The sequence below is a fragment of the Pezoporus flaviventris genome, unplaced genomic scaffold (assembly GCF_033815535.1).
Source record: "Pezoporus flaviventris isolate CSIRO_AGI_PZ_B2104156 unplaced genomic scaffold, CSIRO_AGI_Pfla_v1 ptg000001l, whole genome shotgun sequence".
NCBI classification, from domain to species: Eukaryota; Metazoa; Chordata; class Aves; order Psittaciformes; family Psittacidae; genus Pezoporus; species Pezoporus flaviventris.
The window spans coordinates 28201162-28221578 of record NW_026892549.1 but is presented as its reverse complement, the minus strand read 5'-3'; the positions used below and the strand labels follow the sequence as shown (position 1 = coordinate 28221578).

Sequence of the window (20417 nt, the reverse complement as noted above, 5' to 3'; positions counted from 1 at the left end):
AGCACATTCTGCAGGTATTACCCCATGTCTCACTAGGTTTATGCCACAATTTAGCAATTCAGTAATAACACATTTGTTACATAGTCCAGTGAAATATAAGATTGTTCTTGTATTTAATTATTCCTAAGTGCAACGCACTGACTAACACAAACAAGACTCATTGTAATACGCTTCACTACTCCTCACTTTAAGAATATTCTCCTATATTCTGGAATCTGTGCAGAATAACCGCAGTAGAAAAAGTAGTATCTTAGAAAGCATATACACATGTCCATATGAATATTGCTAGGCCAAAATTTAAATAGTAAGGATTTGTCCAACTGAAACATAGCTTCTCATACAACTTCAATTTTTTTCCAGAAAAGGAAGCCAGACTTTTGGAACAGCAAAACATCTGTAATAGAGATGTGTGATATTTATGGAAAATATAAAGTTGTGTTTATAAATGAACTTATTTACATATTTGTATTGCATATTATGTAAGTTTAGGTATTTCTAAATCAAAGTTATAGAAAATGTGAAAAAGGTATTAAGTGAGGTTGTAGAAATTTTCAGGTTGACACTTGCATGTAAAATCAGCCAGCAACAAGCCTCGCATCCTGACTGTTTCGGACTTCTAAAAGGACCTAGGATCCAGAAAGTATAATTGTCATGCAAGTTTTAACACAAAGCAGCGAGAAATGGGACTTCTTTTCCAATCCTGTTTCAAAATTAGTTAAAGCTGTAACTGTAAGACAAACTCTAATAGCCCACATCCTATATCGTGTAAAAGCACAACTAAAGGGTGAAGAAAAATAGCAATATATTCCTTCAGCTTGACAACTGACCTTGTTTTCTTGCTACATAGCTTTTTATTAGATTCTAGGATAAGCTGGTATTTGTGCCATAAAAAAAAAAAAAAGCTAACAGCCATAAAATGAGTGAGCTCACGCTTGGCTGGAACAAGAGGAAAAGGAGCACAGATAAAGTGGTCTGGTACATTCTTCCTTCATGCCAAAGCCTCTTCTCTGCAGTTCAGTTTAGACAGCAGAGACACTGGTCTTTTTAAAGAGCATTATCACGTTTCTTTCAACCTCTTAGAAAAATTCAAATTTAAGAGTTATAGAGCTTCTTTCATAAGAGAAAAGGATTTCCTGAATGATGAATATATATAGGAATCAAGAGCAAATATGCAGATCCTGGTCATTAAATACATTGATTGGCTTCAAACAGCTTTCTCAGTAGACAAGAAGACCACAAGACATCCACAAACAGGTACTGCAGACACACACATGCTTTTTCCTATACTAAAAGCCAAATCTAACAGTTGCAAACTGGGCATTACACAGTGGAGAATATCTGCATATCTGACTTGCATCAAGTAGGCACCAAGTCCTGCATAGCCTGGAAAAAGTTCATTTTAAAAGGTGTAAGTACCTTCAAGTGAGGTTCAGCTAAAAATGTCAGTTACCATTACTATTTTGTCCTCCCAGAAGAGGTTAGTGTACAGATCCCCATGCCCTTCTGTCAGCAACATCTCCTGTTGGTACTGTGCCACAATGGGGCTTGCGTGACAAGGCAACTTCTGCCTCTCATCTTCAATCCAGCACAGTCATAAGAATGCAAAAATGGGCAAAAGTTCATGAAATCCCATCAACAAAAGATGCCTGGAAAAGTCTAACAGCAAGTAAAACAAGTAATTATCAGCACTTCCTTACAATGCTCTTTACTTGCAGTAATCGATTTCAGTACCAGAGCCCATCACAGTATCTGCATAGATGTCACTGGTGTCGTTCTACCAATAATTTCTCCAAATCCCTTCAAAACCTGATGTAAAGTCATAGCATCCTTTACATCCACTGAGAAGGAGTTCCACAGCCTTTTATTCAGCATCTAGATAAGTACTTTTGTCTAGTTCTGAAACCCTTACCTGGCTAGAAACACCCATCTGATGTCCCTTAACTAGACACCCATCTGATGTCCCTGTTGCACTAGACAAATGAATAGTCATTTTCTCTTCACCCTCTCTTACATTTATATTGGATGGCACTGTTATACTTATCCTCACTTGTCTCTTAGCCAAGATAAAAAGATCAAACAGTACTAGCTTATTTAATGTTCCTCATATGGAAGCTATTACATACCTTTACACCATTCCTGACTCCTCTCATAGTGTCTTCTCCATTTCACAGACACAAGCTTCCCACCAAGGTGTTCAAGCTCAAAGAGTTCAGACAGACATAAAAATAGTTATGGACACAATGTGAACATCTGCAAGATGTATTGCGATACATTTTTCAGATGACTCACAGAAGCTCAGAGACAATCACTGTGTATGCCACACAAGTTTACATAAACTCCAATCTTCAGTCTATGCTTAACAGATCAAACTTACGTCTAAACTATTTGCCGTTTTCAATGCATCAGTAATAAGCAGAGATGACATGTCTTTTAATGATATACCTCAGTACTGGAGTACAGCCTCTAGTAATTTTCAGCACTTGATAGCATACAGACATAATTTCACCAAGTAGCTTTTTAAACACAGATATTAGGGGATTCTAAATGCCAGCAGTCCTTACATAATGAGTCCTTCTCTTTCTGCTTTGCATATACAAAAAAAAAAAAAAGCAGGAAGAGTGGCTAAAAACCAAATGACTGGATCTGAGTCTTTCCTTTTAGTGAAGCATGTCAGGAAAGCCTGTATAACTTAGCTTGCAAGTAAGAATTAAAAAGCATAGAGCATTGTTCTTGTTTTCCAATACTAAAATGATGTAACCGTACAGTTCTTGCTCCAGGTTTCAAAGGAGTTGAGACAAAGGAAATTAAACCATATGACCAATAAAAGCGCCCATTGTTTCATTGCCTGCAGAGTTCCTTTTTTGTCACTTTAAGCATCTGCCTTACATATTTAGTCAGTAATTTGTTTCTAACTTAAATATTTGTCCTGAATCTTACAAGTTTTAGATGGGACCAAGTAACTCTTCAAAACTGCTCTACTATAAAGGGCAAGAACAAGTTATGAGGCTGTTCACCAACTGGTTTACCTCATGAGAGCTCAGAATTTAATGGCAACACAGGTTCTATATCATGAAGGTTCCTGAAGCCACACAACATAAATCCTGATGACTTAAGTTCCTGTATACTATGCAACTAAACCTGAATTTAAAAGAAGGATCACCTTTAAAGAAAGTTATGCACTCCTTATACAATGTCATGTCATTTTCAGGTTTAAACACTCCTCTGTTCCTGAAAGAGCAAGACAGGTGCCAGCAATAAGAGGAAGAGTTCATGAAATAACATTAGCAAGAATTATGCTTAAGCTCTAAGAGACTTTAAAGCGATACAGAAAACACAAAGCATGCCCAGAACAAGCAGGCCCAATCTAAAGCAGCAGACCATGTGACTGTCTTAAATGATAAAGCTCTACTTTTCCCTTTAAATAAACTTGTTCTTGCAGCAGATTAGTCTAAGACATAAACCTTTGATGACCCCACTAGACACTATTTCATGCACTTGGAAAAAGCAAAAGAGTTTTCCTGCCTGGAAGTGGAAGGGCAAATCTACGAGAAAGAAAAATACTTCCACAGCACATAGCACTATTGATCCAAAGCATGTAATACATTCCCAGCCTATTATCATTCACAATAAATAAAGCTCATCTACAACACTTTGTGGGTCTCAAGACAGCTCCACCCAGAGCAGTTTCCTCACCATTCCTTTTCTGCTTGTTGTTTACTCTTTGCTGTCTGTCTTCTAGGTAAATTCTAGAGAAACAGACACAAGGATGACTTACAAGTGACAAGAATTTTGCAACAATAAGAAAAATGTCAGCACTAACAATCTGCATCCACTAAGCAATAACTTGAATAAATCCTAAGCCTGTTTGCCAAACATAAGCAAACAGATGGCAAAACAAATCAATACAACAGTGTGGAAATTCTATAGAGAACAACAGAACTGTCAGATGTCTCAAGCAAATAAACCACCAAGAGCTTTACATACATTACTGATGGGTGCTATGAACTTAAAGAATTAAAAATCCTCCAAGCTCCACATTTACTTCACTGCACAAATAGGAATTTTACTTCCACTTGGTTAACTGCAGAACCTTTTTAAAATAGTGCGAGGGCTCCCTCTCCTGACAACACTTCGAACAGCCTGTGTGTGTCACGGTACATTTTGAAAATAGCTGACAGGAAATAGCTATCACATATTCGAGCCAGGATTTTTTAAGAAAGCTGAGAGTGTTTTAATCTTAAAGGAAAATGAACTTCAATCCAAGAAACTGGTAATTATTATGAGAGGACTGTTTTTAATCTTATAAGTAGGATTTTAAAATAATGCACATTTTGACTGTGTAACTTTTGAAGGAAACCGCCTAAAACAAGAAACACAACCTAAGACAAACATGAAAGCATTAACAGATTAATAGATAAGGTAAGATCTGCCCAGAATCAGAATTTAAAATAACAAATGTTACTTTATAATTTACTAAGCACAGACCCATTGACCTATTGAAGTAATTATCTGAATACAAAAAAATCATGAAAATAGACAACATCAGACCCAGCTCCTTTTTAAATCAGACCACAGAATTCTTAGTTAAGAATGCACTGGAAGTCAACAGTACCCAAGAATATACATAGATATTTGAGGATCATAAACTCTGTAGTACTTGTGATTATTTCTCCCTTTGTTGAGCTGCTGCCCCTCCCTTTTGGGCTGATTACTCAAATCAGCTTTTCTTTCAACCAACCCTCTCAACTTTTGCTGAGCAAACATAATCTGAAACAGTTACCCTGCTCCCTCAAAACCCTAAGACAAACAAGAAAATACACAAGCCAGTTGTAAGCCGTTAATTGTTAACTCCCAAATATAGTCATTTCAAAAGCCTCACTGCACTACAGCTAGTATATTTAGGTCATTTCCGCAGAGGATCTCAGCTTTTCACTCAAAAGCTGCTCACTTAAGCAGACTGTGAACAGTCTTTGATAGCAGATGCCTTGTTAATTTACAGAACTGGAAGAGTTCACCTATCCCTTCATAATAGAAAAGATGTTTACATCTCTCTACAAAATGTATCCCCTCTGCATATTCTGTTCACTAAACTTAATATATTTGATAAGGCCAGGGTAAGATTTTGCTCCTGTGGTCTACAAGGAGCCACTGTCTTGTAGTGCTTCTCTGTTCCCTATTTAATATATATGGCTACATGTTTTTCACCTTGGTCCAAAAATTTGTATCTTGAAACAGGTCTCCTCACTTCTTCTGGGAACCTCACAAATACATCACTATTGCCAGGTGACAGAAATTTCCTTTTCACCCTCAGTGAAAGATTGATACCCAATACATAGTTGATTTCCCTATCATTCTTCTCCTCTCTGGAGACAGCTGATATCATTTACTCTCCCTGGCTGATGATCTCTGAGTCTAATCACCCATAGTTTCTGAACTCCCTGATGCATAATATGATCACATTAGGACAAGCTCAGTTGTGTTTGTAGCAATACAGTGCAAATCTGGTACATTTCTGAGTCAGATTTTTAAATAGTGCTAGTACTTTAAAACATTCTAGTAAATTAAATATGATTCTCTATTAACAGTTGAGCTGGGCAAGTTCATTTCAATCAGTACAAGAGTCAACAGGAGCAAAGAGGCCAAATGTCCACAGCCTCAACCATCCAGACATTCTTTGCAGCCTGAAAAACAGAGACCCCCACAAGGAGAGGAGGGAACACCAAAATGGCAAGATGAGTGAACGCAGTAGCTCTCATAGCTAGTAAATATGATACCACTGGCATATAGGTACTTTGTCAGTAACAACACCACCATGTTGCATGCAAAACAAAACTCATTCTGCAAAACAGTCCCTATATGCAATGGAAACAGGCAATACAAAAAACAGTTCCTCTGATCACATGAATTAAAAAGACATCTGTTTTAAACACACCAAGTAATGAAATTAATTTCAAACCAAATTTAGTTTTGCTGAACCTCAATACAGTTATACCTATCCCCACTGCTCTCTCAACCAATACAGTTTAGCAAGCCCCTTCCAAGAAAACAAGCACACGTGTTTTAAAAGCACTTCTGAGCTGGTGGAAGAAAAATACAACAATTTCTACTGCATCACATTAATCTCCCATACTGATTTAGGTAGCATAGCTTCTCATCCTCAGTCAGGATGTACATTAATAATAGTCCAACTTGCATTTATCACTTACTATTTGTTTTTCTTTTTTCAAGAAGGTAACATGACGTTATGAAAACCACACCAACCTTTCAAAGGCTCTAAAGTTGAAATTCATTATCTCAGTATACAGAAAAATTTTACTGCTAGACCAGCAAAACACAGACTATACACATACCACTGTAACACAAAAGTTGTTTAAACAAGGGAAAAAAGAGCAACACTTTAAAAAAAGCATAAAAAATTACACTGAAAATATTATACAATTTCTTAATAAGTCTGGTTTTCATAAAGGCATTTCTCACCTTGCCTTCAGTAACCTCAGGTGTTACTAAAGCACTCAAATTATCTGCTTAAGATTTAAAATTAAGCCAGTTTATAAAGCTTAATTAGCATTTCAACTGAAGTTACCAGCCAAATAACCATCCACATAGGTGACTGCTAAACTTTTACTCTTGAAAAGGGAAATAAAGCCAAAAGCATTGAGATGTATAGACAAAGCAGTCACTTTTGTTTTATTTCCTATTTCAAGTCAACTTGGTTTACCTTCTCACAGAAGTCGTTAAGAGCAGTGAAGTCCCATTTCTTGGAATAAGCAATGTTGTACCTCAGTATAGCCTCCTGGGGAAAGAGCATAACAAAATTAAGCTTAGACATACTTATTAAGAGAATTTCCTCTATGAAGGAACAGTACCATCTAGTGGCTAAAACCTGTCACAGAGCCCACCAAAATCCATAGATCTGGATTAATACAGTGCAACTCCATAATACTGAATCCTGTTATTTTACGTTTAGCATTGAATAAGCTTTAGTCTACAGGTTTTTCCTCCTAGCACAAAACAAGACAAGACATGCTTGGATCTGCCTACAACATAAAGATTACTCACCCTGTGCTCACAGTCTTTAAAAATACCAAAAAAGCATTCCTCAGCAATACAGCAGATTTTTTTACCAGTTTAAGAGCTTAAAGAATTTGAACAACAAATTAAATAGACCCTTTAGAACAACAATCACCCTAAAAAAAAGTATTCATTTAAAGTTTATCTGTAGCTTTTGCATCCTCCTCCTTCCCTGCCTTTCAGGTATAATCTAAATTATATTATTCTTCACAAAAAACATTATAGCAATTCTAAGCTGATCCAAATCAGAATTCATTAAAAGCCAATGAGAACTATAAGGGTTTTCAACAGAGCATTAATCTCCATGATTTACAGATTTTTGTCAGCAGCTTAAATTGTTGCAGTTTTAGTGATGTCAGCAGTTAACGTTTCAAACTCTCACACCTGTGCATCACCCTACCATCTGGTTATACGAAAATCCTACATGCTATGCCTACCACAAACTATTAGATATTGCTGGACAAACAGTTTTATGTAGATTTATAAAAGACAATTTGTTTAAAAAATAACTAATATATTCAGTGGTAACACTTGAGACTCATTAAGACATTTAATTCATCAGAGAATACCTTGAACAACATGATATTTTTTTAATTCATTTTTGTAAGTGATTCAAAAAACATGACTGAGCCAGAATCACTAATAGTACACAGAGAACCTGAATGTACTTGTATATAGACAATTTCAAATTGACTAGGTTACCTTCAAATCATGCGAGCAAGTGAACTTGTTAAGTAAGGCAGTTTGGATTAGTTCCCATCGACTTCCAGCAGTTCTATCACCATTCTTTAAAACAAAAGCCCAAAACAAAGTCAGATGAAGTTACTCAAAACAGCAAGTCATATTTACTAATAATTATCTTCCCTGACAGTTTTTTAAATAAAGTTTGCTTTATTTGTGAAGGTCTTTAAAAATAAACCACATTTTGAGTAACTTTAAAGAACTTCAACTTCTAGTCCACTGCATTTTACTTCCCTGAATTCCTTTTTAACTGAAGAAGTTACAAATCTCATGAAGAGCCTTTCACATATGCAGCGCATTTCCTCATGCATTCTCAAGGACAAATGACATTCTCTATATTCTTTGTGAAAAAAGTGGATTTTGCAGACCAAACATGATCACAGTTATAAAATCTACAACTCAAAAATATAAAGTAGACTTTGTAAAAACATAATAAAAATAAGGGCACAGATTATAAAAGCATATAGCTGTGGCTGACTCTTCTACCTACCCAAATTTAAGACTTGTATTTTCTGTGATATTTTTCCTCAACACAAGTCTTATTGCCCATTGCAAGCAATAATGACATTTCTTATTAGACTACCACAAGGCAGAGACAACTCTTCTTGCTCAACGGGCAACAACAAAAATCTTATCGGCACTTTCTCTCTGAAACATCAACTAAATTCAATTTATACAGTATCTGTAAAAGAGATAAATGAAAAGACTGAGAGTATTTCCTAGAGGCTATAAAAATTCTCTGTTCCAGATTCAAGTATCAATCATTATACAGCCTTTGCTATAGAACACACTACTGATTTTACTCGCCACAGTGTAAAGTTTTTCAGTTTGTATGTTTAAGCCTCAAGCAGTGACAAGAAATACCACATCAACAAGCCACACAAGGCCAGCTCTAAGCTCTCAACTACTGTTTTAGCAGAACAGCAGGTACACCTCACTATCAGCAATACCTGACAGAGAATTATAATCAAAATGTGGTTACGAATTCATTCACATCTCTTGGTATTCCAAATTGATTCACACACAATATATATAACATATAAACAGCAAAGTATAGAAATACATACGGAGTATACGTTTATACTCCAAGTATATATAAATATGTACATCATAATCAACGACTAGGTAAAATAACTAGGAAAAAGAAACCCAGAACAAAGAAGGAACAGTAACAAAACAAGCACCACAAAGTCTTCTGCTCTGCCTGAAGCATTATAACCCAGAATCCAGCTTTTCAGACCAGGTATGTTCATCTACTTGATTTTCCAATTCTATACACACAGTTGGCCAACTGAACAAATGCAGTGAACTGAAAACTCACCTATATGTGAACAAACTCATTTGATTACACAACTGTAAATACTTCATCTTACCTCATCCTCTACAGGGTAAAAATTCTGTTCTGAGCAGGGCATTTTAACATGTTTATTGTCCCACAGATCTTTGTAGTGAGTTGGAAAAGGTTTAGGCACCTCTCCTTCCCTCAGAAGATCAACCTGCAACAGAGAAGGAGGGGAGCTCACTTCTTAAGTTTTTAAACAAAATAAATAAAAAGTAAACAAAAACATAGGTAGAAAAGCTCTCCTCTACAGTCATCCTTTCTGAAAAGGGGAAAGCTTCTAACTGACCAGTTAGAAAATCTGTTAACTCTTGTGTCATACTTGGTGAAAAGAATACCACCTTATCATTTGACCTCTTGAAACACACTGAAATAAAGGCAATATATGCAATTATTTTATGTCCAATTATCAGCTAGATTTCCTCAACTATGAATTTAAGTATCTACATAGTTTCATCCAAATATTTTCAAAATGTAGTTTAAAATACAACTATAGTCATGCGCAGAAATAACATTCTTTAGCTAACTCTGAAGAGGATGAGAAATCCTTTTAGATATAGCAGTATTTCAAGTGTACTCCACACTTAACATCAGAAATGTAAAAATAAATAACATGATGCTCTTACAGACTTAATCTGCTATATGGTCTTCCAGCAGCACAGATTCTCTCAAAACTTGCATTTAAACTTAGTGTGCTTTTCTTTTGTTTGGGATTTATCTGTGACTCCATAGGTTTCTGCTCACATGCTTTATTTCAACAATTATCTGACTGCATACTACTCCAAAATATTAAAGTCAAATATATCAGATCTGATCTAAAATGTGGTGGTAAAATTAATAGAAAATCTTTCATTGTCTTTTTCATATCTTGACTGTCTTGAAAATTCCATGTATCTTGAACCCAAAATGGAATATTAAAACGAGAATGTAACATGACAATGTTGAAGACATATTTAAATTCCCAGTTTACAACTCAGGCGAGGAAGTACACATACTCTTATGCAAAAGAAAAATACTTGTCCCTAACAAACCAGAGGCAGTGAAACCATAATTACATTTCTTCTGGATCTTAATATCCTAAATCCCGTGCATCAGAAAAGCCAGTTTTTAGGAAAATCAGCCAGTCTGCTTGCAAGGAATGGCATACACTGATTTCCACAACCTGCTAATACTACCAGACTAACATTTGGCATTTCATATTATCGAACAATTCAGTAAGAAATTTGATTTCAGGTAACACACTGAATGATCATACTCTGATGGTTACTGTATGATTGGCTGAGGGTCGCAGATGTGGCAGACGAGTCCCACACATAGGCATTCTTCTCATGTCTTCAATAGGTGTCCCAAACCATTTCTTATTAGTTGGAAGAGGAGGTGGCACATATTTAGGAATCTTCCTTCCTGGCCTCTGGGGCTCGAATTCACACTTCTCTTTCCTGTTGTTAAACAAAATATGTTGAAAAATTTTATTTCCACTGAAAAAAACCTGGTAGGCAAACACACAAATTTCCATTCCAGAGTTATAACAGTTTATTTGCTAGCCTTTGCTGCGATCCCAGGCCAAAGCTTTCCCTGGGGACAGGAGGCATTTGTCAGGATGTCACTGGTCTGCATTTGTCAGGATACCCTCTGCAGGCCCTTTTCAACTGTTAGAAAACACACCTGCATACACAGATGCACATATTCCTTCTTCAAACTGAAGAAAACAAAACAAACAACCAACAAAAAGAATTCCAATTTCTTAACCACCCTTTCGCACTAGGATTTTATTTTTCACACCAGACATACGATACTTGCAATGGAAATAGAAATTGAAAAGCAATCCAAAAAACACTTGCAAAATTCAAATATATGCAAGAGCAGATGAACTAATCTAATCCTCTTTAATGATCAAAGGTATTTGGCATACCTGAGATGATATGGGGAAGATAAATCTCAATCTGCTGTATGTCTGATGTAATATACCACATTTCTCATGCAAGACAAAACTCTCAGAGTGAAATGCAAAACAAGTTAAAAGCCTACACTTTGAGGTACTGCTTTGACCTCTAAATTCCCTTTAGCAAACTTACTCCACTCTTGGATAAAGACGTTGTCCAACCTGTTCGGTTTATGCATATACTGGTATCTTCAGATGTGGACAATGCCTCCAACCTGGCCGATCACATGCAAATGGCGACACATAACTTGACACTAGGTACAGGTCCAAGTGCTCATCTGAGAGCCAGAGGGCAATTTTGGCATAGCACTACTGATGACTGAAATGTGTTTGATACTCTACTGCTTCTTTCTCAACAAGTTAAGATCTGAGATACACTATTGCCTGCTGTAGACCTGGTCTAACAAAAACCAGGAGAAAAGCTTTAACATTTTCTAATTGCCCTCTTAAGCACGGTAGGCAGTACCACTATTTCATCTGGCACTGAGGTTTATAACCTTCACATAATCTTATTTTAGCCCCAAAAAGGAAAACGGTAATCTCTTGACAGCTTCATACTCTATCTTACTAATTATTCTGTAAAGCACTTCTAGGATTCCCATCTAGCTATACAGCAAAACTTTTGCCCGAGTTTCCCTTCTGAAACATGATTTATCATAATACACAATGCTCTAGCACTGACAAATATAAGCCTCAACCTTTGCTGCTCTGCTACAACAGCAATTCATTTAAATTAGTGAAAAGAGTAAATCCATTGTTTTTAACTTTATGACTCATTTTTCCATATTTTGTTAGCAAATTCTTTATCCGTTAATTTTTTCCTAGGAACTACCTTTTTTTGTTTTCCAACAACTCCACTATCAGCCTACTCATCTCTTAAGATTTCTCAAATGTAAGCTCCTGCATGAGTTAGCCACCCTCTTCATTTCCTTGAACAGTATGGTTTGTGCTGCTCCTTGCATCCAGAAAGGATCTCCCAGTAAAGATGTGAAAAACTACTTTCTTGACCTATTTTAGTTCTACTGAGATAATTGCTTGCTGGAACTAGATGATCTTAAGGTCCTGTCCAACCCTAACTATTCTATGGTTCTGTAACACACACAGTTCACTTGTTTCTGCTTACTCCTTTGCTGTTTATTCACTTTCTCAGCTCCCATTGAAATCCGAGTTGTTCAGAGCAGAGATTATCCTTTTGTCTTTGCACAACACCTAGCATGTGAAGTCTGGGTCATGCTCAGGGCTTCCATTTCCATTGCCGTTCATTTCACGTAGCACTGATGCTTTAACAAACTAGATTCAGTATTTTTGACATATGAAACTTAAAAAACCACAAAAACGTCGGTCTCCTCAGATATTCTGAATGAAGTAATGGATGCCAGAGATACACTCCATTAAGCATTCCTGTACTATCATTCACTTTCAAGTATTAAAAACCTCATGGTCTTAAATCACTCCTTTATTAAAAGAAAATAACTTTCTACAGTGTCTTTAATTCCCAATTCTAACAGATCTCTAATGATTAAAGAAAAATAAAATTAACTGCACTGGATAAAGATCCCTTAAAAAACAACACACAAGTACTCCCACTAAAAATAAGTTATTTCAAGCTTGCATCAAAGCTGTCTTTGTGTCTTAACATACATTTTGCAAAATGCTTTACACAATCCAGGCTCCAAATTCTGAAGCGCGAAAAAAAGATGAAGAGGCAGACAGAACACTACCTTTTTTCTTCAACTTTAGGTATCCTCATGAAGTGAGAGGTGATTTTGGAATCCCTTTTCACACTCTGCTTTGCACCTTTGAGTTCTGATGATGGAGCAGGAGAGATCCCAGGTGACTTTGTATGCAGACCATCCTCTTTAACAGAATTATCTATTTCCTCAAAACTTTCGCAGCCCTTGGCAGAAAAACGCGATTTTCTTGACTCCAGTTCAGCATCCCCATATTGAATTCTAAAAGATTTGTTTATGGATTTTGACATATTAATTTCCTCTCGATCATCAAGAAATGGACTGGTTTCCTCATCAGCCTCTGATCCATGACAGCTATTTTTGGAATTATCTACATCCATTGGTGACTCTGGTTCACTTTCTTTCTCAAAAGCAGGTGAATCTCCTGAACTGCTCTGACATTTGCTCAGTTTCCCAGGACCCCCAAGGTCAGATATACAAGCATCACAACCAGCATCTGAAAGTGGACTTTCTGGAACTACATCCCCTTCTTGTTCACCCGTTAAACAGACAGAATCGCAAGTCTTCAGCTTCTGTGTACTGCATGAAGACACTTGTCCATCTGTCTCAGTGTCTTTTGAAGAAAGTTTTGTATTTCCCATTTTCAAAGACCGGCTAGATGATGATTTCCTCTGAGTACAGTTATCACTGCTTTCCTCACAGCCTCTCTGAACCTGCTTGCCAGTTTTGTGCATCTGATCAATGTTGGCATTTTTAAAGAGGTCTCCAGACTGCATCCGCTTCACAGGTTCTGTGTCCAAGACTGGATCTTTGTCCTCAGCCTCCCAGCTATACATGCTGCCTGTCTGAGGCAAATTTACATGCTTTGCACCAACTTCCACAGAAATTTTTGAATAATTTTGCTGACAAATATTCTCTAGCTTTTTCACATCATGCTCACAAAAGTTCTCTTTTTTAATGGAAGTCATCTTGGAATTTGCTTCAGTATTGTTACTAATTTTGCTGTGTAAGCTGTGAAAGGCAAGTAAAAGAATTAAATGCCTTATCTCCAAATGGAATTCCTGTACATATACCTGCATTTTAAAGGAATTATTATAAACATACAATAAAGACTGCATAATTTTTCTCATTACACTATGTGAGCACTACTAGGATCAACAAGTTTTACTTTACTGGGGAATGCAGCTCAGCAACAACCTATTTCTATTTCAAAGCTCCAAAGGATGATGAATCAGTTGCTTACCTTAGATATATGTTCCAGTGATTCCTTATCCTTATTTCAAAATCTAAACAGTATTACGCTATTATTTAGTTATTTTCTTCGGACAAAAAATTAGAAGTCCTGATAAAGTACTCATTAGCTTTCATTTTAATCAGTTAAATAGAGTGAGCAAGAAAATCAATGGTTTTGTAGCCATTCCCTGAGAGCTACAAATTCATCATTTAGAAGAGCAGGACACAGTAGTCCAGTCTCAAAACCATCCTATTATTTCCTTATTTTAATAAGCTGCCCCTGACTTCAAAAATATTCACAATGCAAAAGCATAAGAGCAAAATATATTAAGAAATTCTTATAAAAATTACATGACATTAAATCAATTATAATTATTTTTAAGAAAAATAAGCTAGTTTGCCCTGTGCCATCTTACACAAAGAATGAAATGTGTCCTAATGGTTACACAGGGAAATTAAATGAGTTTTGTATGAGCAGACAAAACTTTCCAAGACAGCATTAGAAAGTCATAGAATCATAGAATAGTTAGGCTTGGAAAGGACCTTAAGATCACCCAGTTCCAACATACCTGCTAATTTTTTGTGTCAGTGTATTGATGAAAATACTTAGATGCCATATGAATATTAAAAAATCCCTGACTAATCTTGGTGAATATATCACTTTGTCAATACCTTTTTCTGAATGTATTCTGACAACATTTTATATCAACAGTGCAAGCTAAGAATGCTAAGAACTCTGTATATCTGGTCACTGCCCAGATTCCCGTATCTACTAGATAGGAAAATATTCAATTATTATACAATCCTAAATTAGGCAACTGAACATTTTAATAGATTCCTGAAGGCACTAATTGCCTCCCTGAATGATAACAGATTCTTTTCTAAAAGAGTGCTCTGGATAAAGAGATAGCATTCACAACTTTACCACTACAGAACAAAAAGAAAACAAACAATAAAGGGGCTTGGAGCAACAGATGATAGCTTGGAACTTTATCCACAGGAAGATTACTTAAAAACAAAACAATTTTAGAGGGGCTTATGTTATGATAATTTAAATCCCCATGTATGCATATGTTACTGCACTGAAAATTCTGATGAACAAAAATTAAAGTTATACTACTGCTGCCATCTCAGTAAGTGACTGTTTAAAGGTATTGACAACACCAAACCTAACAGTGTTCAAATTCAAATTAACTGTAACCGCCACATCAAGGAGGTGATTTTCCTTCTCTACTCCACTCTCATGAGACCCCACCTGGAATACTGCATCCAGATCTGGGGCCTCTATCACAACAGAGACATGGGCCTGTCGGAGCGAGTCCAGAGGAGGGCTGCAAAGATGTTCAGAGGGCAGGAGCACCTCTTCTATAGAGACAGGCTGAGACAGTTGGGCTTGTTGAGCCTGGAGAAGAGAAGGCTCTGGGGAGACTTTAGAGCAGCCTTCAATTTCCTGAAGGAAGCCCAAGAGAAAGCTGAAGAGGGACTTTTTACAAGAACATGCAGTGACAGCACAAAGGGAACTGGCTTTAAATTAGAAGAGAGCAGATTTAGATTAGCTATTAGGAAGGAATTCTTTCCTCTGAGGGTGGTGAGGTACTGGATCAGGTTGCCCAGAGAAGTTGTGAATGCCTCATCCCTGGAAATGTTTGAGACCAGGTTGTATGGGGCTTTGAGCAGCTTGGTCTAGTGGAAGGTGTCCCTGTCCATGGCAGGGGTGTTGGAACTAGATAAACTTGAAGGTCACTTCCAACCCAAGCAAATCTGCGATTCTATGACAATTTAAAATCGTGATGTTAACTTCAATAGATAGGCACATGAAATGCTTACATGACTAACCTGCTACTTGAAATTGGCTAGGCTGTAATCTGTCAGCAAGGCTGAGGAGGGCATATAAAAGAAATACCCTATAGAGCATCTTAAAAAAAAAAATAAAAACAAAAACATTCCCTCCTTAAGCACCTTCTTAACATCTTTGTTTTTCTGCAACCTGTAAGCTGGTACCTCAGCCCCTTGTACTTCTGTAGAAGCTTAACTTTAATGCTACCTTGCAAATATTTCTCCTGACAGGCTGCATGAGCAGAAGATACCAAACTTGACCTGGTGCTGTTCAACAGCAAAACTTTTCTAACATCCTTCACAAAACAACCTGAAGACACATTTGAGCACCTGTAAATTCTGGCCCAAACCAAGTCAAGCTGCACACGCTTATACTATAATCACAGTCCAATGAGATGGACCAAAACAGACTTTTGTCTGTAAATTAACAACAGAACTATGAGTTAAATACAGGACCACCAGCCAAAATCTGTAATTGTTATTGTCCTACATTAAACAAAAATAAAAGCACAACTGTTGACTAAAGGACATAGTCTGATATTACAGCTATCTGGTTCACTGTCACGGGATGCAGCAGTTGCCTTCCCTCACTACAGGTTCAAATCTTTTTCTTTGCAGGAGCAGCAGTATTTATTCACCTAAACAATGAGGTGCTTCAGGAAGCTAAGTCAACAATAAAGTTCTGGGGCTAGAGGGGAGGGATAAGCGACTAGTTAGCACTTTGTAGTGAAACTCTGTCAGTTATTTATATTCAAGATGATGTGCCAAGGTAAGGAAAGCAGCAGAAATGGGGTTGCCTTTTTCTTCAGTAGCTAGCTGTACCAACAACCTGCAATTTGAGCTCCCCACAGGCCCACTCAACACAACTTTTTCATAGATACGCTGTTCATTTTACCTTTTGGAGTCAGTTGTCTTGGGTCCTTTATTCTCCAACCAACTGGTAATTGTCTGTTGTTTGCAAACTGAAAAACCACAGTTCACTACATTATTATATGAAACATGATAAAACTGCAAAACGATTGCATATGAGTAAGATAACTTGTACTTGAATAAGACAAAAACACCTCAAGTTCTCATTAACATCTCTACTATAGGGAACATCAAGGCACTAACACTATGAAAACTACATGTGATGCAATATTTAATTTACATCAGTCAGCAACCATAGCTTCTGTCATAATCTTTATAAAAGCCAGGCTTGGTGTGTGGTGGCGTTTTTTTAATCCAACATTTTTTTTCAATATGGTTAAACAAAATAGTGAATAACTAGTTTAAAAGAAAAAAAGGCAAACTGAACTTTCCAGCTCTAGTTACCACCTTTAGTTCTGCTGAGTTTTGGAATGAAGAGGCAACATGACATAACTTAAAGCAAAAAAAAACCCCAAAATCTAACAACTAAGCATCTTAGGAGTCCACCTGAGAACCTTATTTGTACATAGCATACTGTGAAACATGGGGCTTAATATAAAGATTGTACACACTAGAAGCAACAAGTGCTGAGAAAAATGACTTTTTCTTTTCCCTTTCATTCATAAACTTGTAAAGTTTATCAACATTTACTCCCCTAAGTAGCAACGAAATGTGAAAGACACAACTTTCTCAGATTTACTGCCAATGACAGAGCTCCAGTGAATGTGATCAGTCTTATTTCTCTGATGTTGCAGTTCAGATAAGTGCTCAATACAGCAGCAGCACATTATTTAAAGGCTTGGGAGAAGGATAGGGAGAAAAAAAAAAATAAAATCAGTTATTTCACAACTGCAAGGTAGTCTTCATTAGTATAAGAAGAGTTTTTTAGTTGTGGTGTTATTTAAAGGTAATTTTGAAAATTTGGCAACTAACTTTAGTTCCCTTCCCAAGAGAAATTATATACCTGCTGCTGCTGACTGTGCAAGGTGTTTTCTCACTGCTTTCAAATGGGTAAGGAAAATGTGTAACCCCCCTAACTGCAACAATAGTTTTGCAAACTTATCCTGTATAGCAGATCTGACTATTCTTATTAATGGTCACAATGGAAAGACTCAGCATTTTACTGCAAATGGAAATTATGTAACTTGTAGCACAGATAGCTAAGGCCATGGGCAACTTCAGAGACATTGTTTCATAAATGCTACCATTCAAGGCCTTGAACTTTCCACAGCTGGTTACCAAGTATCCCTATCAATTTCTAAAATGAAAAAGTAATCAACAGAAAATGCTTACATTGTTTTAAGTTCTTTTGAAGCTGCACAAACTACAGCGCAGAACTGCTACCGTATGACTAGGTCACCAGGGAGTAATGCAAAGTGCATGTGGATTACAGGCACAAGGATACCTGTGCCATATTCAGCCATCCAAATTTTCAACACTCAGCTTCATCCCACAGAGACAAAACCAACAACTTGATGGATTTTTATGAAAACATCTTTATTTCTAAAGATTTACTAAAACTGAAGTCTATTAGTCTGTTTACCAAATGTCAGCCCTTCTATTTGACATGTTAACCCATATTGCCTAAAGAGGAAAGCAGCAGCCAGAAAAAAAAAAAAAAAAGAGGAGACGTGTTAAAACATGAGACAAATAAGACTCTTCAAAAGCAGCTGACTATCTCTTCAGCTGTGAACTTGAAGGCATACTTACTCATTAGCACAACAAAAAAGAAGGATAGCAGCAGATGCAGAACAGAACTAAAATGGCTTTGGTCTGAATTTTAGCATTCAACTAGCCATTCAAGCTCTATGACCAACACACATAATTTTTGTTTAATGCTACTAACATCTCTTTTTGCTACAGATAAAGTGGTAAAAAGCTAAGAGGCAACAAAAAGACAACATTTGCTTACACTCAGAGTAAACAATAAACCCAGGCTCTGGCATAAATTTCTTTCTTTCTTTTTTTTTTTTAAGTAGTGTCTAAATTTCTATTCAAGATTCCCCAAATCATTCCCATATGACAAACCATTCCTCAGGAACTGCCACTGAGGAAAACAACTGAATTTTTCTCTCTGTAGGAGTACATACACTTTATGTGTAGATAATAACTTTACACTATTACCTATACAAAGTTGCACCTTCATTACAGGTTACTGAGGCTTAACACATCAACCAAAGACCATAGCAAATCTGGTTTTTTTTCCCCTCCCTCCCTGAATTCTTTTCTATTCCTGAAACAGGTACTGTATTGTGCATTAAAATTTTATACTGACAAGCTTAGCTCTAAATAAAAATAAGGAAGCCTTGTGGGAACTTTCTACGCAGCACTGTTACACAGTGGGAGGAGCTCCACACGCCACCTGCAGCGCTCTAGGCCTGCAGCCACATGCTCATGTGGGTTCCTGTCCTCCCCCTTAAGTTCTACCTACCATGATAGCCCGGCTGAACATCATTTCTTCCGCAGCAAGTAGTTGTGCTCTCACATACGAAACACACTACCTTTAGCAGCTCACACCTCACCTGGACGGTTTCACTGTCACTGACAGTTTTTAAAGAATCAGGCACAAAGCCAGGATAACGTCCTGTACCCAAAGCCGTCTCCAAAGGGAAGCAACGCGCACTGCCCCACACCACTGGGGTCGCATACACAAGACACGCTGTCACCGGGAAGCCAAGTTTGAGACGATTCGAAGGCCAGCTCCAGCGAGGCTAGGTGCGCCGGCACAAGCGGCCTCTCGCCATTAAACACTGCCCCCCCTCAAGCGTATCACGGGAACAGAAGCACAACAGAGATGCAGTGAGCATCTAGTTCCGCACACAGCGGTCGGCAGAGCCCCCACTAGACCCGGCCGTCTCTTCCCGCCGAGCCCCAGGCGCGACCGCGGCTCACGCAGGCCCGTTGAGAGCCGCCAACCAAGGTTCCGGCCAAGCTGGGGCAAGTTCAGCACTGCCCAGGCTTTCTGGGCAGAGCCATCCCATCCCCCGGGGCACCCTGAAACCGCCCAAGCCGCCGCAGGGAAGGGAGACTGGCAGACACGGGCCTTCAACGAGCCCCCTTTCGCGCCCAGCTGCAGCGCTCGCCTGCCCGCTGCCCCTGCTCCAGGGAGAGCGCAGCCCCGGCCAGTACAAACCTTTGTTCCCCACGGCGGTGGCGGTACTGCCGCCGCCGAAGCTACTGCCCCCGGGCCCCTCCTGGCGGGGACCGAGCGGCGGCGGCAGCTGCCGTTCTCCCTGGAAGCCGCCGCCGGGGCTTGCGGTGCTCGACCGGGCTTTCTTCCGAGGGGGGTCCTGCCCGCAGCCCACACTCATCCTCGGCGGGCCCGCCTCCTCCAGCCCAGCCCGCCTCAGCCGCGCGGGCCCGCCAGCCGCCGCCGGGGCCAGGCGGCAGCCGCCCCCCGGGGACGGTGCGACAATGCGGCGGCAGCGGCTCTACTCCTCCGCATCCTCCGGCCCGCAGCACCGGGCTCGTCCCGCCGGCCGCCCCCTCGGCGGGAGGCGCGGAAGGAACGACGAAACCGAGGCAGAGCCGCGTCCAGCACAAGCTGCCAGCGGCTCTGCGGCCGCACGCAGCAAAATGGCTCCCCGCCCACCTCACCCCTCTCACCATGGCGACCACGCTCCACCCCCGCCAGCCTCTGGCGCGAGGGCCGGAA

At 38.6% G+C, this 20417-nt stretch overlaps 1 protein-coding gene across 2 annotated transcripts in view; it reads right to left on the bottom strand.

The window, feature by feature from the left end:
* PARG (poly(ADP-ribose) glycohydrolase) overlaps positions 1–20362 on the bottom strand; it is a 68997-nt gene extending 48635 nt beyond the window's left edge. For both annotated transcript variants that reach the window (XR_009742775.1, XM_061449766.1), the window contains exons 1-7: positions 19896–20362; positions 16749–16815; positions 12815–13795; positions 10407–10590; positions 9186–9308; positions 7774–7857; positions 6719–6793 (exon numbers count right to left, since the gene is read on the bottom strand). Coding sequence is in view for 1 of the 2 variants with exons in the window: in XM_061449766.1 (XP_061305750.1) it covers positions 6719–6793; positions 7774–7857; positions 9186–9308; positions 10407–10590; positions 12815–13795; positions 16749–16815; positions 19896–20073 (1692 nt within the window). In the remaining variant the exon portion in view is untranslated. The remainder of the gene's footprint in view (positions 1–6718; positions 6794–7773; positions 7858–9185; positions 9309–10406; positions 10591–12814; positions 13796–16748; positions 16816–19895) is intronic.
* Positions 20363–20417: the final 55 nt, after the last annotated feature.